This window comes from Cervus canadensis, chromosome 7 (assembly GCF_019320065.1).
Source record: "Cervus canadensis isolate Bull #8, Minnesota chromosome 7, ASM1932006v1, whole genome shotgun sequence".
Classification (NCBI taxonomy): Eukaryota; Metazoa; Chordata; class Mammalia; order Artiodactyla; family Cervidae; genus Cervus; species Cervus canadensis.
The window spans coordinates 84,201,837-84,219,535 of record NC_057392.1 but is presented as its reverse complement, the minus strand read 5'-3'; the positions used below and the strand labels follow the sequence as shown (position 1 = coordinate 84,219,535).

The window sequence follows — 17,699 nt, the reverse complement described above, 5'->3', positions numbered from 1 at the left end:
TAAAAACCATACCCCTTTAATTCTTTAAATATATTTTTTAGCCTCAGTGTACTAGCCTCAGTATTTGCCTCATTTGGCTAATCTATTCTTATTCACTTCCCATATCCTTACCAATCCATGTTCATAATTGTGAAAAGATGATCTGCCTACCTGTTAATAAAAATCCAAAAAATTCAAATTAAAGCAATGAGAGATTTTTTTTACGGCTTCTGTTTTGTCATGTGATGAAGGTCATTAGACAGTCTTTCATTCGTACTCTTTAAGGGACTAGAAATTACAACTCTTTGAAGAGTAGTTTGACTATATGTATGCGTGCACGCTCAGTCACTGAGTCGTGTCTGACTCTTTGCAACCCCATGGACTGTAACCCGCCAGACTCCTCTGTCCATGGGATTCTCCAGGCAATAGTACTGGAGTGGGTTGTCATTTCCTCCTCCAGGGGATCTTCCCGACCCAAGGATTGAACCTGTATCTCCTGCATCAGCAGGCAGATTCTTTACCATTGAGCTACCTGGAAAGCCCTGACTATATGTATAAAGACATATTATAAACATTTCATCCTTTTCTTTTTGGTCCCATCTTGTGAGTCAGAAATTTCACTGATAGAGACTTCCCCGGTAGTCCGGTAACTAGGATTTCACACTCCCAATGCAGGGGCCCGGGTTCGACCTCTGGTTAGGGAACTAGATCCCACATGCTGCAACTAAGAGTTTGCATGCCACAGCTGACACTCCACACAGCCAAGTAAATAAATAGATAGACATTAAAAGAAAGAAAGAAAGAAATTTCACTGATGGAAGTAATGTTCGTAGAGATTCACAGATCTTTCCCTCAAACTCCTTAGTTCCTCTTCGACTGAGTGAGTGAGCTTTCCTGCCTTTGCTTGTGTAGGAGTTCCTCGTCTCCATGATCACACATCACCAACATCCTTCAGATATTAATCCAGTGGAGAAGTCTCAGCATTTAGGATCCACTCTAGTACTGCTGCTCAGCGCCCCCTGCGCCTAAAGTGTAACACAGCACGCAGACCAAGTTAGTGTTAGCATCTGACCATAGAAGTGTGTGCTCTTGCTTTATCTAAGTTAATTTGTTGATGAAAATAAATCTATATAAGGTTCTTATTCTTATTAAGATCATGGATATCTTTCTAATAAATTAATTACATCATAGATGTATTTGGCTCATATAATTTTCTATAATATAAATGGATATTTCATTTTTTGAGAGGACATGACTTTTTGTTAATAAATTTTATCATTTAGTTTAGCAGTAAATCAGGATCCAGGCCAGTAAAGCCAATGAATGATAATTACCCTTGGCTGTGTTAGTTATCGAGACTATGAATAAAAAGTTCCCTGAAAGTCCTCTCATGAGAAAGAAGAATCACTAATATGACATTGTCATCTCTTTCTTGGGTCACTGTGCCTTTGCGTAGGAATGAAATGTTCCCTTTACAAATATATAATACACATATTAGAACAAACTTCATAACTTAAATGCTTTTAACATTCAAAAACAAGTAGATAGCAATTTATTCCTGTGCTTAATTATTTTAGAGTATGTAAAAAGCACATAATAGAATCAATAGTTGCTACGCAACAAGGATGGCACATTTTAAAATAACTGAGTATTTACTAATTGTCATGGATTTTTGTTTATTTCAAGTATTGCTTTGATGTCAAGAAAGCAAATTAATGTGCAGGCTGAACATTTTAAATTGGTTCCAAATACAGTGTTGGTACTTTTCAGTTAAAATGTTGTAATTAAAAAATTTCCTACAGCCAAACTGCTTACAATGAGTGATAGTCACTTACTGCCTATCACTTTGTAGTGCCCTAAACAAATTCCAATCAAATATTTTCTTGGATTATTACTAAAACATCACATTATGGGACATTTTCAATTATACTATTGACCTCATTTTAAACAATACACAGAGCTTGTAGAAACCAATAATTAAAATAAACAAAACCTTACTTCCTCAATAAGTGAATGGGAGAAAAAATTTACTTCAAGAAATAATCAATTTCAGCATTAAAGGGGGAGGCAAAGAAAATCTCAAATTCTTCTTTAAAATAGAAGAGACAAATGACCTAGTAATTCCTAATGTATTTCAGTGTACTGTTAATCAAATTTATAAGAAACAAGTTATAAAATAAAATTTTACAGGAATAAAGTTGTTGTTTTAAAAAGTATCAATTTTCCTTTATGTATAATAAATATATGGCTAAAATGAATATTGAGGGTACACTTTAATTCTTTAAATTGTACTATGTATTAATAATTTCCAAAATTGAATTAATAAAATCATAAAATTTTAGATCAGAATAGCCTGCAAAGATCATCTGATTTAAACCCTTAATCTAGATAATAAAAATAGTCTCCATTATTAACATGTTTACTATATGTCAAGCCTTGTGCTGAATGCTTTTCATCAATGTAATCTTAATCACTCTAACATTATTATTCCCATTTGCACATAGAAAAAAATAAGACTCGGAGAAGTCAGATAATTTGTCAAGTTCATATAGCCAGGAATTGAGAACTGATACAACCCCTCCACCTTCAAAAACTGAGAGCTAAACACAAAGTCCAACATGTCTGTATTTGACTTAGGTGGACTAATAGGAACCAGATTCACCCTCCTTTCTGAAACAACTAAAACACTGGAGAAAAGATAGAAAACAATGGTTTCAAGACTCTGGACATCAGGCAGAGAAGGACAGTGATTCCTAGAGATAAGAGACAAGCAAGGTAACCCCTATCATTACTCTAACTTAGTACCTTGAAATAGATTTAAGGCTATGGTGGAATGGGAATCCAGGTGGAGTTTGGCAGATTCTGAGTTGAGGAGACCTTGCTAAGAGTCCAGGGAGATCAATGTAGCTAGAATTCACAGTTGAGTGTTCTCAGGAGAGAGCTGCCCAGAGAAAGAATGTTGGATATCTGCAAAGAATCCCCATTAAGTATATGTGACCCATGCATATATATGGGGAAACTACCTAGAGCCAGGGAGATGGATCTGAAAGGATTAGAGATAAGAGTACCAAATACTTACATGAGGTCAATAATAATGTCTGTTCTCACCAGCCAGGCTGGAAAGCCAACAATTCACAGGGGACTGGGTAAAGTTCTCAGAAGGGTCTTGCATGAATTGTAGGGAATAATTAGCCCTAGACTAAATGCTGAGCTGGTCTGCCTAACAAATTTTAAAAGGGAGACCTTAAAAAATATCAGGCCGATTCCAAGAAACTTAACTGCTCCCAGAAAAGAATTCAAGATTATTTATGAGAATACAAAATATCCAGCATTTAACAAAGTAAAATTCACAATGCATCCAATCAAAAAATTGCCATGTATGGGAATAGGAGAATAGAATTCATAGTGAGAAGAAAAATCAACAAATAAAAATTGACTCAGAAAGGCACAGATGTTAGAATTATCAGACAAGGACATTAAAACAGTTATAATAACTGTATTCTTTAGAGGAAAAATTGACCATGTTAAAAAGAGGTGTAGAAGATATAAAAAAAGATCTAAACTGAATTTATAGAGATGAAAATTATAATATCTGAAATGAAAAATACACTGGATGGGATTAATGGAAAATTAAACATTCCAGAAGAAAAGTTTAGTGAACCTGAAGACACAGCAATAGAAGCTATACAATGAGATAAAAGAGATTCAGAACAAACAAACAGAGAGCATCAGTGAGCTGTGAAACAAATTCAAGTGGCCTAATATATGTATAATCGGACTCCCCATGGGACAGGAAAGAGAGGACAGAAGAAATATTTGAAGCAATAATGGTTAAAAACTTTAAGTTTAATGAGAACTATAAACCCACAGATTCAAGGAGCTCAATAAAGCTCAAGCACACCAAGAGACATTATAATCCAGTTGCTCAAAAATGTTGATTAAAAAATCTTAAAAGCAGCTAGAGAATAAAAGACATATAGAGGAGCAAAGATAAGGATGAGAGCAGATTTTTTAAAAATCATAAACAATGTAAGCAAGAAGATAGTGGGACTGAACATACTGAAAGAAGGGTTGGGCAGGGGTGAGGAGGTGGCAGTGGGAGCTGCTAACTTAGAAATTCTATACAAAGTGAAAACATTTTTCAAAACATGAGGGTAAAAGAAAGGTCTTTCAGAATGAAAAAGCTGAAAAAAATGTATCACCAGTACACCCACACTATAAGAAATGTTAAAAGTCCTCTATTCAGAAGAAAAATTATACCAGATGGAAATAGGGATCTATACAAAAGAATGCAGAACACCAGAAATGGTAGCAATGTGAATAAGTATGATATTTTTATCATTTAAATTTCTTTATGATTGACTATTTTTAAAAATTAATAATCTAATATGACATCTATAACATGTAGAAGCAAAATGTATGACAACACCACCACAATAGCTGGGAAGGGAGAGATGAAGTATGCTGTTGTAAGATTCTTTGTTTTAAGTGAAAATATAATTTATTGGCTGTCTTAACTGCAGGGTTCAGTGGTGCGCCACCTTCAGGCACAGCTGGATTCAGGGCTCTCAAGCTGGTTTTCTGCCAGATTGGCTTCTTTTTCAGACTCAGGGTTGTCTCTCCTGATGGCAATAAGAGAGCAGCAATGCTTCCCATCACTCTTCTACATTCTTAACAAGAAACTGACTGTGGCTGTCAGATTCTAACTGAACCATGCGCTCAGTCTTGGACCAACCATGACAGCTGGCAAGACTGGGTATATTGGTTCACTCAGGCCTGGGTCACATGATCATTCTTGCAGAACAGAATCCCACTCAATAATATTGACTGAAAGTAGGAGAAGAATGAATCACTACAAAAAAGGAAAATAACAAATATCCCCTGAAGTTCCCAGATAAGAGATGGGCCAAGAGATAGGGCAACAGGTGAGCAAACTGCAATGAGCTGGGAAGTACAGTGGACCCTTCTGGGGTGTCTTCCTGGCGGATTACCCTTCTCTCTGAGAATTTCTCCACCTGCCGCATGGGTTGAGTCAGATTCCTTTCATTTTGCCCTGCTAGGGCCACTCTGCACCCTTGAAACCCTGCTTTCTATCCCCAAAGCCTGAATTGAATGGATGAGAGTAATAGTTCCTGGACCCCCTAACTCTTGATTGGGATTGGTGAGGAGGGAACAATGGCAGAAGATCTAAGGAAAGGAGGAAGGGATCCTTTCATTCCAGTTATATCCCCTAGCCAACCACCACAGCCCCCCTTTTCCCCCAGCTTTATAGAGCTATAACTGACATGTGACACTGTGTAAGTTCATGATGTACAACATGATGATCTCTGTCTCACACACAAATACACACATATATATGGCAAAGTAATTACAATAAGATTAGTTAACACATTCTTCACACAGTTATCTTTGTTGTTTTGGTAGTGAGAATATTTAGGTTCTTATACAATATATAAAGTGATACTTCACTAGAAGATAGACTGCATAAAATTAAAAATATATTCTGTAAACTCTAAACCAACTACAAAAATAGAAGAACAAAGAGTTACAGCTAATAAACTAGCAAAGGATTAGACATTGAATTTTAAAATAATGCAAAAGACAGAAAAAGAGGGGAAAACAATGAGATGGGTCAAGTAGAAAGCACGTAGCAAGACAGATTTAAAACTAGTCATATCAGTAATCAAATTAAATATAAATGGTCTAAACCCGAGATCAGCAAGCTTTTCCTATAAAGGTCCAATTAGTAAATATTTTTGGTTTCTAGACCATACAGTCTCTGTTGCAATCACTCCACTCTGCCCCTGTAGCTTAAAAGCAGCCACAGATGATATGCAAATGAATGGGCATGGCTGAAGTTTAGTCTGTGGGCGATAGTTTGCCAAGCCCTTACCTAAATATCCCTATTAAAAGACAGAGACGGTCATGTTGGCTAAAAATGCAAGATTCTACTATATGTTGCCTATAAGAAATGTATTTTTATATAAAGAAATATTTTAACAAAGAGGCTAAAAGTAATGGATTGAAAAAGAAACTAGAGTTGCTACATTATAATCAAAATAGAGTTCACAGAAAGAAATTAGAATATTTAGAATATTACCGAAGATTCTAAAGAAAGTCATTTAATAATGATAAAGGGGTTGGTTCACCAAGAAGACATTTAACCCTAAATGTTTTTTCACCTAGAAACAGAACTTTAAAAATTAAGCAAAAAGTGATAGAACTGCAAGGAGAAATAGACAAATCCTTAGAGTCAGAGATGTCAATAGCTCTCTCTCAATAATTGATAGGAAAAATACCCAGAAAAACCATTAAGGATATATACTATGGAAAATAGTAAAATAGCTTATTCTTAAGAAATATTAACAAATACAACTTAATTGATACTTATAGATTTCTTCATTTAACAGCAGAATATGCATTCTCCTCATGTGTGCATGGGACATTTATTAAACTAGATCATATACTGGGAGTAAATGTCTTAACAAATTTAAAAGAATTCACTGGACATGACTTTGAACAAACTCCGAGAGACAGTAAAGGACAGGGAAGCCTGGCATGCTGCAGTCCATGGGGTACAGAGTCAGACATGACTGAACGACTGAACAACAACAGCAACAACAAGGAATTCAGGCCATACAAAGTATTTTCTCTAACCACAATGGAATTAAATTAGAAATTCATTAACAGAAAGTTATCTGGAAAAAAAATCCCCCAATATTTTGAAACTAAATAAATACCAACTCCATTCCCTTAACCACTGTGCCACGTAGATGTGGTGGGGGGAACAAGGTGCGTGGGAAAACTCACCACACTGAGCTATGGAGTCCACCAGAGACATCTGAGCGCACAGCCTGCCCCACCTCGCGTAGCTCTAAGATCTCGGTGAAGGTACTAACTTTCTCTGAGCCTATTTCTTACTCTATACTGTGGGGACAATAATTACTATACGTTCTTTCAGAACTGTTGCAAGAATTAAATGAGTTAGTAGAGAAAAGAGCCCTATACCATACAACCTAGCCCGTATGAGTTTCCTCAGTTCTTGACAGGACTTCAATACTTAGTCTGATTCCTTAGCATTTGCATTTTTAATTACAAAGTCTAGTGTTTGAATAGTCATCTACTTTTATAACATAGTTATTCAGTGGTTAATTTAGAAATAATCTGAAATACTAGTTTTCAATTACAATTCGTTTCTAACTTTTAGAAAATAGTATAATCGTTTTTGGGCTTCCCGGTGGCTCAGACAGTAAAGAATCTGCAATGCCAGATCCCCTGGAGAAGGGGATGGCAACACACTCCAGTATTCTTGCCTGGAAAATTCCATGGACAGAGGAGCCTGGCGGGCTACAGTCCATGGGGTTGCAAAGAGTCCAACATGACTGAGCAATTTTCACTCACTCATAATCATTTCAGGAGGTATATTAATATTTTGTTTCATGATAAATGTCCATCAAATATAAACAAGTGGTCTGATTTCTACTTGACATCTGAAATTTCCTTGGTTTTAAGGGATCATCAAGTAATAAGTGATTATGTTGTAACATGGTGTCTGCCTCCATGAACAGTGTCTCACTGTATCTCACTGTGTGCAATGTTCACTGAACCCATGCTAGGCAAGGCACAGGCAGGGAAGCTGGAAGAAAACTCAAGAAGTCGTAGGAATTGCAGACACAGTTATTTTCCCCTGACTGGCACAGCAGCACTAGCAGCAGATAGGCTGTCTTCTCTCCTCATGTGGTGGACCCAGCCCTCACAGCCATAACACAGCCTCACCGCCATATCGCAGCCAAAACATAATTGCAAGGGCTTTTTCAGGTGGAGCTTATATATGCTTACAGACCAAAGGTAGCCAGTGTCCAAGTGAGTACCTTGTGACGTGCATGCGCAGTGCTTTAAGTGAGCTCAACTGTTATATAATTATTTACAAAACATGGGGCAAGGGTGAAAGGACATGGTGAGAGCCTGCCCACCACCATCCTGGCTGATTTGCTCTTTCCCTACAAACAGAAAGTGATATCAGAATCAGCCAGAAAGATCTCACCTGGAAAACAGTGAAAAGACAGCATTTTGCACATTAGTATTAGAAACAAATATTATAAAGCACTAGTTATGCATTTCAACACAAATACAAAAAGGATTTAAAGAAACAATATACTCAATGCTTTGAAGTTTTCAGAAGGCCTTCAGGAATGAGACAGTTGAGCTAGAGGAAGATACGGATGAACTAAAATCTGGAATGTGTACACAGACAACTATTGATTTTACTCTAACTCTCGAGCTCATATTTTTATTCATGCTTTTTTTTTAAATTGGAATTTCCTCAGATTATCAGAATTACTATTATATAAAGCAGTTCATATTTTATGTATGCACCATCACCTAATTTATTTATTTTTCATAAACATAAGTCCTGCCATCTAAGATATTGTAAATAAACAGCTGTTACCAACATGTAGAAAATATAAACATGACAATTTTGCATGAATTCATCTTCTCAATGACAATATACCAGCTTAAATAAGTCATTGTTGGCGGGCTCATCGTTTTGTTCAGACTCCTCAGGTCAGGAAGGAACCGGTAGTGTCATCTCTCTCTGCTACAGAGTCAACACATTCAGATGGTTTTTGACTCGCCATTGCAGCTTCCTTAAACACTTAGAGGTTCCACCTGAAGTTCATCCCTTTGCTTCTGTTCCTCAGGTTGTACAAATTAAAAATCAAATCAGTACATCACTCTTCTCCTTTCTATCTGTAGTGCTTTTTCTTTCCCACCCTCTGTCTGTTCCTTCCTTTTCCCCTCTTTCCTATACTAGTTTATTCCAAGGAACAGTTCAGGGGCAAAGAGCCCTTTCGTCCCGGATCAGGTAGAAGAGAACATTCTACTCACTCAACCAGTCAGCCAACCCCTTTCCTCCCTTGAATGCATCCTTTGTTTCATCTTCAAGGGACTCTGCTGATTTGCTAAATGACCTTTTCCTCATAATTTAAAGAACTTCTGTTTTTAAAAGTTCTTCTCAAGTCCTTCTGTCACCTAATTTACAATTCGTCCTGTCCCACCTCGTTTGTGCATGTTCTTCTTCTCTTAATTTGAATCCTTATTTTGAAAGATGTCTTTCTATCCTGAAATAACTATTTGGCTCTACCAATTAACTACACAAGCGAAATTTTTTGAACACTTGACATTTTAGTACCTCAGCACAAATTTTTTTTTTAGCTTCTCAAAAAATGTTTATTTACTCTCTTAAAATAGTGTCAAGGTATCTTGTGGACTATTAACTCAAAGTTTTCTGAATGTTTTGTATTTGATTTCCTCCTTGCATGTGTTCTTATCTATTCCAGCATGGCTAGAGCACAGTAATCAAGTGGGAAATACAGTTTGAAAGTCAGGTTGGAGACGTCCAGGCTTGCCGTACGTGGCATCCTGCTTGTGCCGGGAATAACAGCACAGGCCAGGGGAGAGAAGGGAGCCGAAACCAGGCCTGGGCCCTGCCCAAGGCTGTATTTATCTAAGGAAGATGTGCTTGGTTGGTTCTTGCAAAGGTGTCATAGGGGCTGGTGGTGGTCTAGTAGAAGATAATGTATGGGAGTTTGGATTTTATAATGCAGTGGAAAGCCATCAGGAGGGAATAAAAGAATTCAGTGTGTAGTTTGTGAAGAACACTCTGCTGTGTATCAGGGGCTGGAGAGAGGCAAGAGCAGAAGCAAGGAGGCCAGTCATGAGGTGGTGGTGACCACAACCAGGGTGGTGATAGTAAGAGGTGCCGAGAAAGCAATAGATTCAGTGTCTCTTTTGGAGGCAAACTGAGCAGGGCTTGATGGTGCATTAGGTGTGGAGGGTAAAGGAGAGAGAAGTGTGAAAGGCAGTTGCTCCAGTTACTGACTTGAATAACTCCATGGGTGGTGGTGCACATCCTGAGATAGGGAGCACTGAGGAAGGAACAGGTGGGAGGGGATTGTGTCAAGATCTCCGGTAAGTTTATCTGAGCGCCTATGATGTATCTCTGTGGCTACCAGAAGGCAAGAACAAAAGTGGGTGAAATTCAGAAGAACAGCTGCTTTTTTCTCTAAGTGCCCTGAGGCTTTCCTTGCTTTTCACAACCTGATAGCAACCTATCTGAACAATTCTGTCACGTGCCTAAATGATTATCGGTATTCTTTCCTCCAAACAATCTAGGAAAGAGCCAAAACAACTCCCGTGCAGTGAGTGTAAGCATAAGTGCTTTGCCTTGAGGCAAATGACCAGGGCAATAAGCCCCACTGACCCCATACTGAGGCTGGTCTTCTATCTACATTTTATGTCATTTAAAGGGCTTCCTGCGAAGTTCCTTAGCAAACTTTCTGTTTCCCAGCTTTAGTGTTCCCTTGAGAAATTCAAGTTGACCTCTCTCCTTCTCTTACTGGCTTGAGAATCACAGTCACAGTAAGTCAGGTTTGACAGTTTTTCTCCCAAGTTATCTGCATTTACTTGGTCTTAGAATTTATAATCTAAATAATTTATAATGGCACAATGTAAATCTAGAGCCAACCTGTCACTGGGATCACTTCTCTAATCCGCTAGATAAACTCCCAGGCGTGAATGACTCCAGTACTCATGGATTTGTTCTCTCTTACTCGAGTAGGCAGAGCCAAAACCAATGACTAAAAACCACAGGGAGAGAGATGTTGGCTCAACTAAAGGAAAAGCTTCCTAATGCTTAGCGCTGTCTGAAAATGGAAGTGCCCGCTGGGGAAGGAGTGAGTTATGGTTTCTGGTGGTGTCAAGGCATAGAGCAGATAATCATTTGGTGCAGATTCCATGGTAGAGATTGAAGTCAGGGTGTAGAAGTAATCTCTACTGACTATTGAATTCCTGCTCCTGCAAGAGCTTTACACAGATGTTTCGTCTCATATAATCCTCATAACAACCCCCAAGGGAATCAGTTATAACCCCACCAGGAGAGGTTACAGTCACAATTTAGGATCACACAGCTAGAGTGGCAGAGCCAGGATTTAGAGCCAGGATTTAAACTCGGAGTCCAAAGCCTTTGTTTATCCTTCCACAATTCATGGAAGCTTGAGAAAATGAACTAGGGGATTTTTAAGGTCCCTTCCAGCACTGTGGTTCTGAGTCAAAATCTGGATACAGGCATCACTGACTATGTTTTCTTTCAGTCACCCTTCTGGCCTCAATCTCATTAAAATGATAATCTATGACTCCAAAACTGTCTGTGGTCTCTTCAAGAAAGGCCCGTTTTTTAAAAATCAGCATGTATACCTTGTATCCACTCTTGAGTTTTCAACAGAACTTGGTGTGAGAGCCTCAAAATCTTTTCTTCTTTTTTTTTTCCTTATAGGGTTGCTGGCAAAGGACAGAGTTCACACTATAAATGTACAGAAGACTAAGCTTTTAGTATTTCTGAAAACTTATAATATATTGTCCTAACTTCTCTACTCATTTTACAGGTCTTAAAAGTCTTAGAAGATCTGGAGATATTTGACCCAAGGTCAACTTCTCTGGTCCAAGTTCTGAGTCAGATTTTTTTTAACATTAGAATTTAAAAATTCATGTTAGAATTAGAATTTTTAAATGATTAGACCCTAAGAGTTCTCATCACAAGGAAAAGTTCTATTTCTTTAATTTTATCTCTATATGAGATAATGGATGTTCTGTAAACTTTTGTGATAATAACTTCAGGATATATGTAAGTGAAATCTTTATAGTGTACATCTTAAACTTATATAGTACTGTATATCAATTATATCAACAAAACTGGGAGAAAAAATGAGTGAAAATAAGCTTAATTTACTTATGATAATAGGGCGTTAAATTTACTTATGATAATATGTGTGTTAAATGCTGTTTTCTAGATTGAAGCTGAACTCGCCAAGGAAAGAGCCCAACATTTGGTTGAATTTCAGGAGCAAGCTCTTCTCTTTAAGGAAGAAGCTAAACTGGAACTTGATATTGAAAAGGAAAAACACCAAGAAATAATCCAAAAGTACAAGAAAGAACAAGAAGAACTACAAATGAAGGTCTGTCATTATGGTTTTCATCATCATTTAATGGATTTGAAACTATAGATGTTGGTTATTTCCTCCTAAGGACAACACTGTATTTCTAACTCCTATGGATTTCCTGGTGGTCATCATAGCTTATTTTTAGATAGAGTGATTTGGCTATTCTCCATAATGAATGACTGAAATAAATTATATAAGAATATAATCCAGCTAGGTATGGAATTTTTCCTACTAAATAAATGTATTTTTAAAACAGCATAAATTATGTAACTAATAATTAACATGGTTAGATATTCTAATACCTCAAATGTCCAGCAAAAGATAATGATGTGTTTTACATAATTAAAATTTTACCAACAACTAAAGTCTATCCCCTTTAGTTGCAAATATTTTCAATTCTAGTTTTGAATGAAGGGGAAATATTTTTTAAATATCAGACTTCCATAATTTCTTAAACAATGTACACTAAACAAAATGCAAGGTTTTGACAAGGTTCCCTTGTTTTCATAAGACCTGAAAGTAGAGTGTGTGTCTTTTGTGTGAGTATATTAACCAAGGCCTAGTGGTAAAGTTATATTTTGAATAAACTCATTAAGAGCTTATGTAAATTAGCATTGAATGAGACTTATGGCCTCCACTTCGTTGTACAGGGGATATGGTACAGTTTTTTCAGTAGCTCACTATGAATAGGCAGGGCCAGCCACGTGAATGTGGTGTCACAGGTCCCCATACAAACCTTGCAGGTTTAATGCCATGCAAATGCTGTCTTGAAATTCTTAATAATAATTTAATCTCTGAATTTGTGTTTATAAGTGCAGTCCTGTTTGGGACAATGGGACAGTGGAGCATGCCCTGGGAGCTTGTAGCCTCGGCTCACCTAAGGCCCCCTCCTCCTCTTCTGGACAGTCCTGTCCTAGACATGCCCTTACTTCCCGGCTCCTGCCCCCACTCCCCTTTTCCCCGCACCCCGTGACTGCTGTTACTCTCCCAGGTGGCCCAGGACCATCAGCAGGGGAATGCTGAAAGGCAGGCCCCAACTTGCCAGGGCTACAGTCTTTCAGGAGAAGTCCTAAGTCCAGATTTTGTGAGTGAATTCTCTTGATTTTTTTTTCTTTTACTGTTGACTCCCTTATTATAAAATCAAAGCATGTTTATGGCTCTGTGAGCCTCTGCTTCCCAAGATAACCTGCTCTGTTCAGTGGCAGCTCTCCTCTGGATGAAGGAAACTACTGCTCAGACCCAGAAGTGACCCTCTTCTTCCCCGGGTTAACTGAAGAAAATGTAATATTAATTTATAAAAACTGTGGTGAATAGGTTTCTTGTAAAAGTTATTGTTAATGTAAATTTAACATTTGAAACAAATTTTGGGTACATAACTCTTAAGTAATGGTTCACAAAATCCTTGGAACTTTAGTCTGTAAATGCTTTCCAGATTCTTCATGGCCTGATTTCTTGTTGTACTAATATTTATAATATGACAATATCCGTAGCATAAATAATGATATGTTTTGTCAGAAGCAGCTTTGCTCTTCCTGGTCTGTTTTGTGTTATTTGTTTTGCTTTTTTTAAGGAGAAAAATAAGCAGTCTTTTCCCTTCTAAACATGCTGTGACACTGAGAAGTTTCTCAAGTTGTTCTTTCCTCTCTTTGTCTGGAGGTACCACCTTCAGAAGCAGTGTATTTTCAAAGTATTCTGGTATCCTCTAGAACTGCATTGTCTAATATAGTAACTTATGTTTCTACTTAAGTTTCAATTAATTAAAATTAAATAAAATTGAAAATTGAGTTCCTCACTCATGTTTGCCACATTTCAAGGGTGCAACAGCCCATACTAGCAAGTGAGAGCCTACTATTAACATTTCTTTTCAGTTCAGTGATCAGTGATTTCAGCTTCATAGCTTGGAATTGGTCATGGTGAGAGTGTTTATACCATGGAAATTGAATACAAATTTGACTTCTGTGTGTGTGTGTGTGTGTGTGTGTGTGTGTGTGTGTGTGAATCCATTGTTAAATATTTACCAGTGCAGTTGTGTCTGACTCATTGCGACCCCCATGGACTTTATAGTCCATGGAATTCTCCAGGCCAGAATACTGAAGTGGGTAGCCTTTCCCTTCTCCGGGGGATCTTCTCAACCCAGGGATCGAACCCAGGTCTCCCGCATTGCAGGTGGATTCTTTACCAGCTGAGCCACAAGGGACGCCCAGGAGTACTGCAGTGGGTAGCCTATCCCTATCAGCGGATCTTACTGACCCAGGAATCAAACCAGGGTCTCCTGCATTGCAGGCTGATTCTTTACCAGCTGAGCTATCAGGGAAGTATTTACCAGCACACCACTATCAACAGTCACATACGGGTAGTAGCTAGCACATAAGACGGTGCAGAGTATTTCTTCTTGTTGTTCAGTCACTAAGTTGTGTCTGACTCTTGCAACCCCATGGACTGCAGCACACCAGGCTTCCCAGTCCTTCACTGTTTCCTGGAGTCTATTCAAATTCATGTCCACTGAGTCTGTGACTCTATCTAATCATCTCATTCTCTGCTGTCCCCTTCTCCTTTTGCCTTCAGTCTTTCCCAGCACCCGGGTCTTTTCCGATGAGTCAGCTCTTCTCATCAAGTAGCCAGAGTATTGGAGCTTCAGCTTCAACATCAGTCCACCAATGAATATTCAGGGTTGATTTCCTTTAGGATTGACTGGTTTCATCTCCTTGCTGTCCAAGGGGCCCTCAAGAGTCTTCTCTAACACCACAGTTTGAAAGCATAGGTTCTTCAGTGCTCAGCCTTCTTTATGGTACAGCTCTCACATCTGTACATGACCACTGGAAAAACCGTAGCTTTGACTACATGGACCTTTGTCAGCAAAGTGATGTCTCTGCTTTTTAATATGCTGCCTAGGTTTGTCATAGGTTTTCTTCCAAGGAGCAAGCATCTTTTAATTTCATGGCTGCAGTCACCATCTGCAGTGATTTTCGGAGCCCAAGAAAATAAAATCTGTCATTGTTTCCATTTTTACCCCAGCTATTACTGTGAAGTGATGGGACCAGATGCCATGATCTTAGTTTTTTTAATATTGAGTTTCAAGCCAGCTTTTCCCTCTCCTCTTTCACCTTCATCAAGAAACACTTCAGTTCCTCTTCACTTTCTGCCACTGGAGTGATATCATCTGCATATCTGGGGTTGTTGATATTTCTCCAGCAGTCTTGATTCCAGCTTGTATTTCATCTGGCCACCTTTCACATGATGCACTCTGTATATAAGTTAAATAAGCAGGGTGACAATATACAACCTTGAGGTACTCCTTTCCCTATTTTGAACCAGTCCATTGTTCCATATCTGGTTCTATATGTTGTTTATTGACCCCACATACAGGTTTCTCAGGAGGCAGGTAAGGTGGTCTGGTATTCCCATCTCTTTTAAGAATTTTCCACAGTTTGTTGTGATCCACATAGTCAAAGGCTTTAGCATAGTCAATGAAGCAGAAGTAGATACTTTTCTGGGGTTTCCTTTCTTTTTCTATGATCCAACAAATGTTGGCAATTTGATCTCTACTTCCTCTGCCTTTTCTAACTCCAGCTTGTACATCTGGAAGTTCTCAGTTCACATACTGCTGACAGCTACCTTGAAGGATTTTGAGCATAACCTTACTAGCATGTGAAACGAGGGTGCAATTGTATGGTGGTTTGAACATTCTTTGGCATTGCCCTTCTTTGAGACTGGAATGAAAACTGACATTTTCCAGTCCTATGGCCACTGCTGAGTTTTCCAAATTTGCTCATGTATTCTGTCACTGAAGAAAGTTCTATTGGGCAGGGATACTATAGAAGGTGTGGTATCTAGGGTACCTTCAATCATCACATACAAGGATGAAAAAAAAATACATCAAAGGAAACCTTACTAGTATGATTTGAGTAGACTGTAGCCCCGAAGAATTGATGCTTTTGAACTGTGGTGTTGGAGAAAACTCTTGAGAGCCCCTTGGACTGCAAGAAGATCCAATCAGTCTATCCTAAAGGAAATCAGTCCTGAATATTCATTGGAAGGATTGATTTTGGAGCTGAAGCTTCAATACTTTGGCCATCTTATGTGAAGAACTAACTCATTTGAAAAGACCCTGATGCTGGGAAAGATTGAAGGTGGGAGGAGAAGGGGATGACAGAGGATGAGATGGTTGGATGGCATCACCAACACAGTAGACATGGGTTTGGGTGGACTCCAGGATTTGGTGATGGACAGGGAGGCCTGGCATGCTGCGGTTCATGGGGTCGCAAAGAGTCAGACACAACTGAGCGACTGAACTGACTGACTGACTGTAGCTATGATGCTCTCCTACATGCATCCCCAAACATCAGGTATTTCTAGGTCCCAAAGTCACCCTAAAATGAGTCCAGACAGGCACTTGATCAAGACTTGAGTTGTCCTTGGCAGTTCAGTTCAGTTACAAAGATTTAGGTAATTCAAAGTATGTTCAAGTGATTAATGCAATTCCATTTTGGGTGATAAAAATAAAATCTTAGTCTTAACTTTTAAAATCGTGAAGGCCTATATATGTCATAAGATTTGTTTTCATCAGATCAGATGAAAACACCAATTATTTAGAATAAACCTCTTAAAACCAAGAGAATTCTGTGGCTACCTAGAGACTATTACCTACAAACTAATGCAAGGCTTATCTTACAGATATCTGACTTAATCGAAGGTGCTACTAAAGATCTAAGACTGAAACTCGCTGCTCTTGAAGAAAAACTCCATGAATCTCATGTTCAATATACTGAAGAATCTGCGTTAAAGGAGAAAGAAATTGAAAACCTTAAAAATTTGGTTGTAGAATTTGAATCACGTTTGAAGAAGGAAATTGACGGTAATGGTTCAGTTTCAGAGGACCTGAGGAAAGAAATGAAAAAGAAGTCAGATGAACTGGAAAGAGTAATGCTGGCACAAACACAACTGATGGAGCAATTCAACCAGTCCCAGAAAGAGGTAGGAAGCAGGTGATGGTACCAATGCAGTTGGTGAAAGAGTGCTGGTCTTTCAACAAATAAACAAACAGACAAAGACATGAAATGTATCTTGGTGTCATGCAGAAAGTTCTGGACTATTAGTCAGAGACCTGGGGTCATATCCTGGCTCTGTCCTTAACTAGGCAGGCATTTAACCTCTCTGGACCTGGCTTCCTTTTCTGTAAAATAAATAATACATTTATCTATGTAATCTCTAAGGTTTCCTTGGCAAGTTCTACTGTGTTGCAAATGACCATTTAAAACCTCTAAGATTGGAAATCTTTATATATTTATGTCTTATTTGTTGAAACATTACATTTTTGCCAAAGAAATCTTTAGAGTACTTGCTGTTTAATATTTTAAACTGTATATTTTATTTATTTATTTATTTATTATTTTTATTAGTTGGAGGCTAATTACTTCACAACATTGCAGTGGGTTTTGTCATACATTGACATGAATCAGCCATGGAGTTACATGTGTTCCCCATCCCGATCCCCCCTCCCACCTCCCTCTCCACCCGATTCCTCTGGGTCTTCCCAGTGCACCAGGCCGGAGCACTTGTCTCATGCATCCCACCTGGGCTGGTGATCTGTTTCACCATAGATAGTATACATGCTGTTCTTTTGAAACATCCCACCCTCACCTTCTCCCACAGAGTTCAAAAGTCTGTTCTGTATTTCTGTGTCTCTTTTTCTGTTTTGCATATAGGGTTATCGTTACCATC

The 17,699-nt window shown here is 38.3% G+C and overlaps 1 protein-coding gene across 1 annotated transcript in view; it reads left to right on the top strand.

The window, feature by feature from the left end:
* LEKR1 (leucine, glutamate and lysine rich 1) overlaps window positions 1-17,699 on the top strand; it is a 210,219-nt gene that overhangs the window by 171,525 nt on the left and 20,995 nt on the right. Inside the window, exons 11-12 of the mRNA XM_043473929.1 lie at window positions 11,829-11,993; window positions 16,653-16,952. Of these exons, the coding sequence (XP_043329864.1) occupies window positions 11,829-11,993; window positions 16,653-16,952 (465 nt within the window). The remainder of the gene's footprint in view (window positions 1-11,828; window positions 11,994-16,652; window positions 16,953-17,699) is intronic.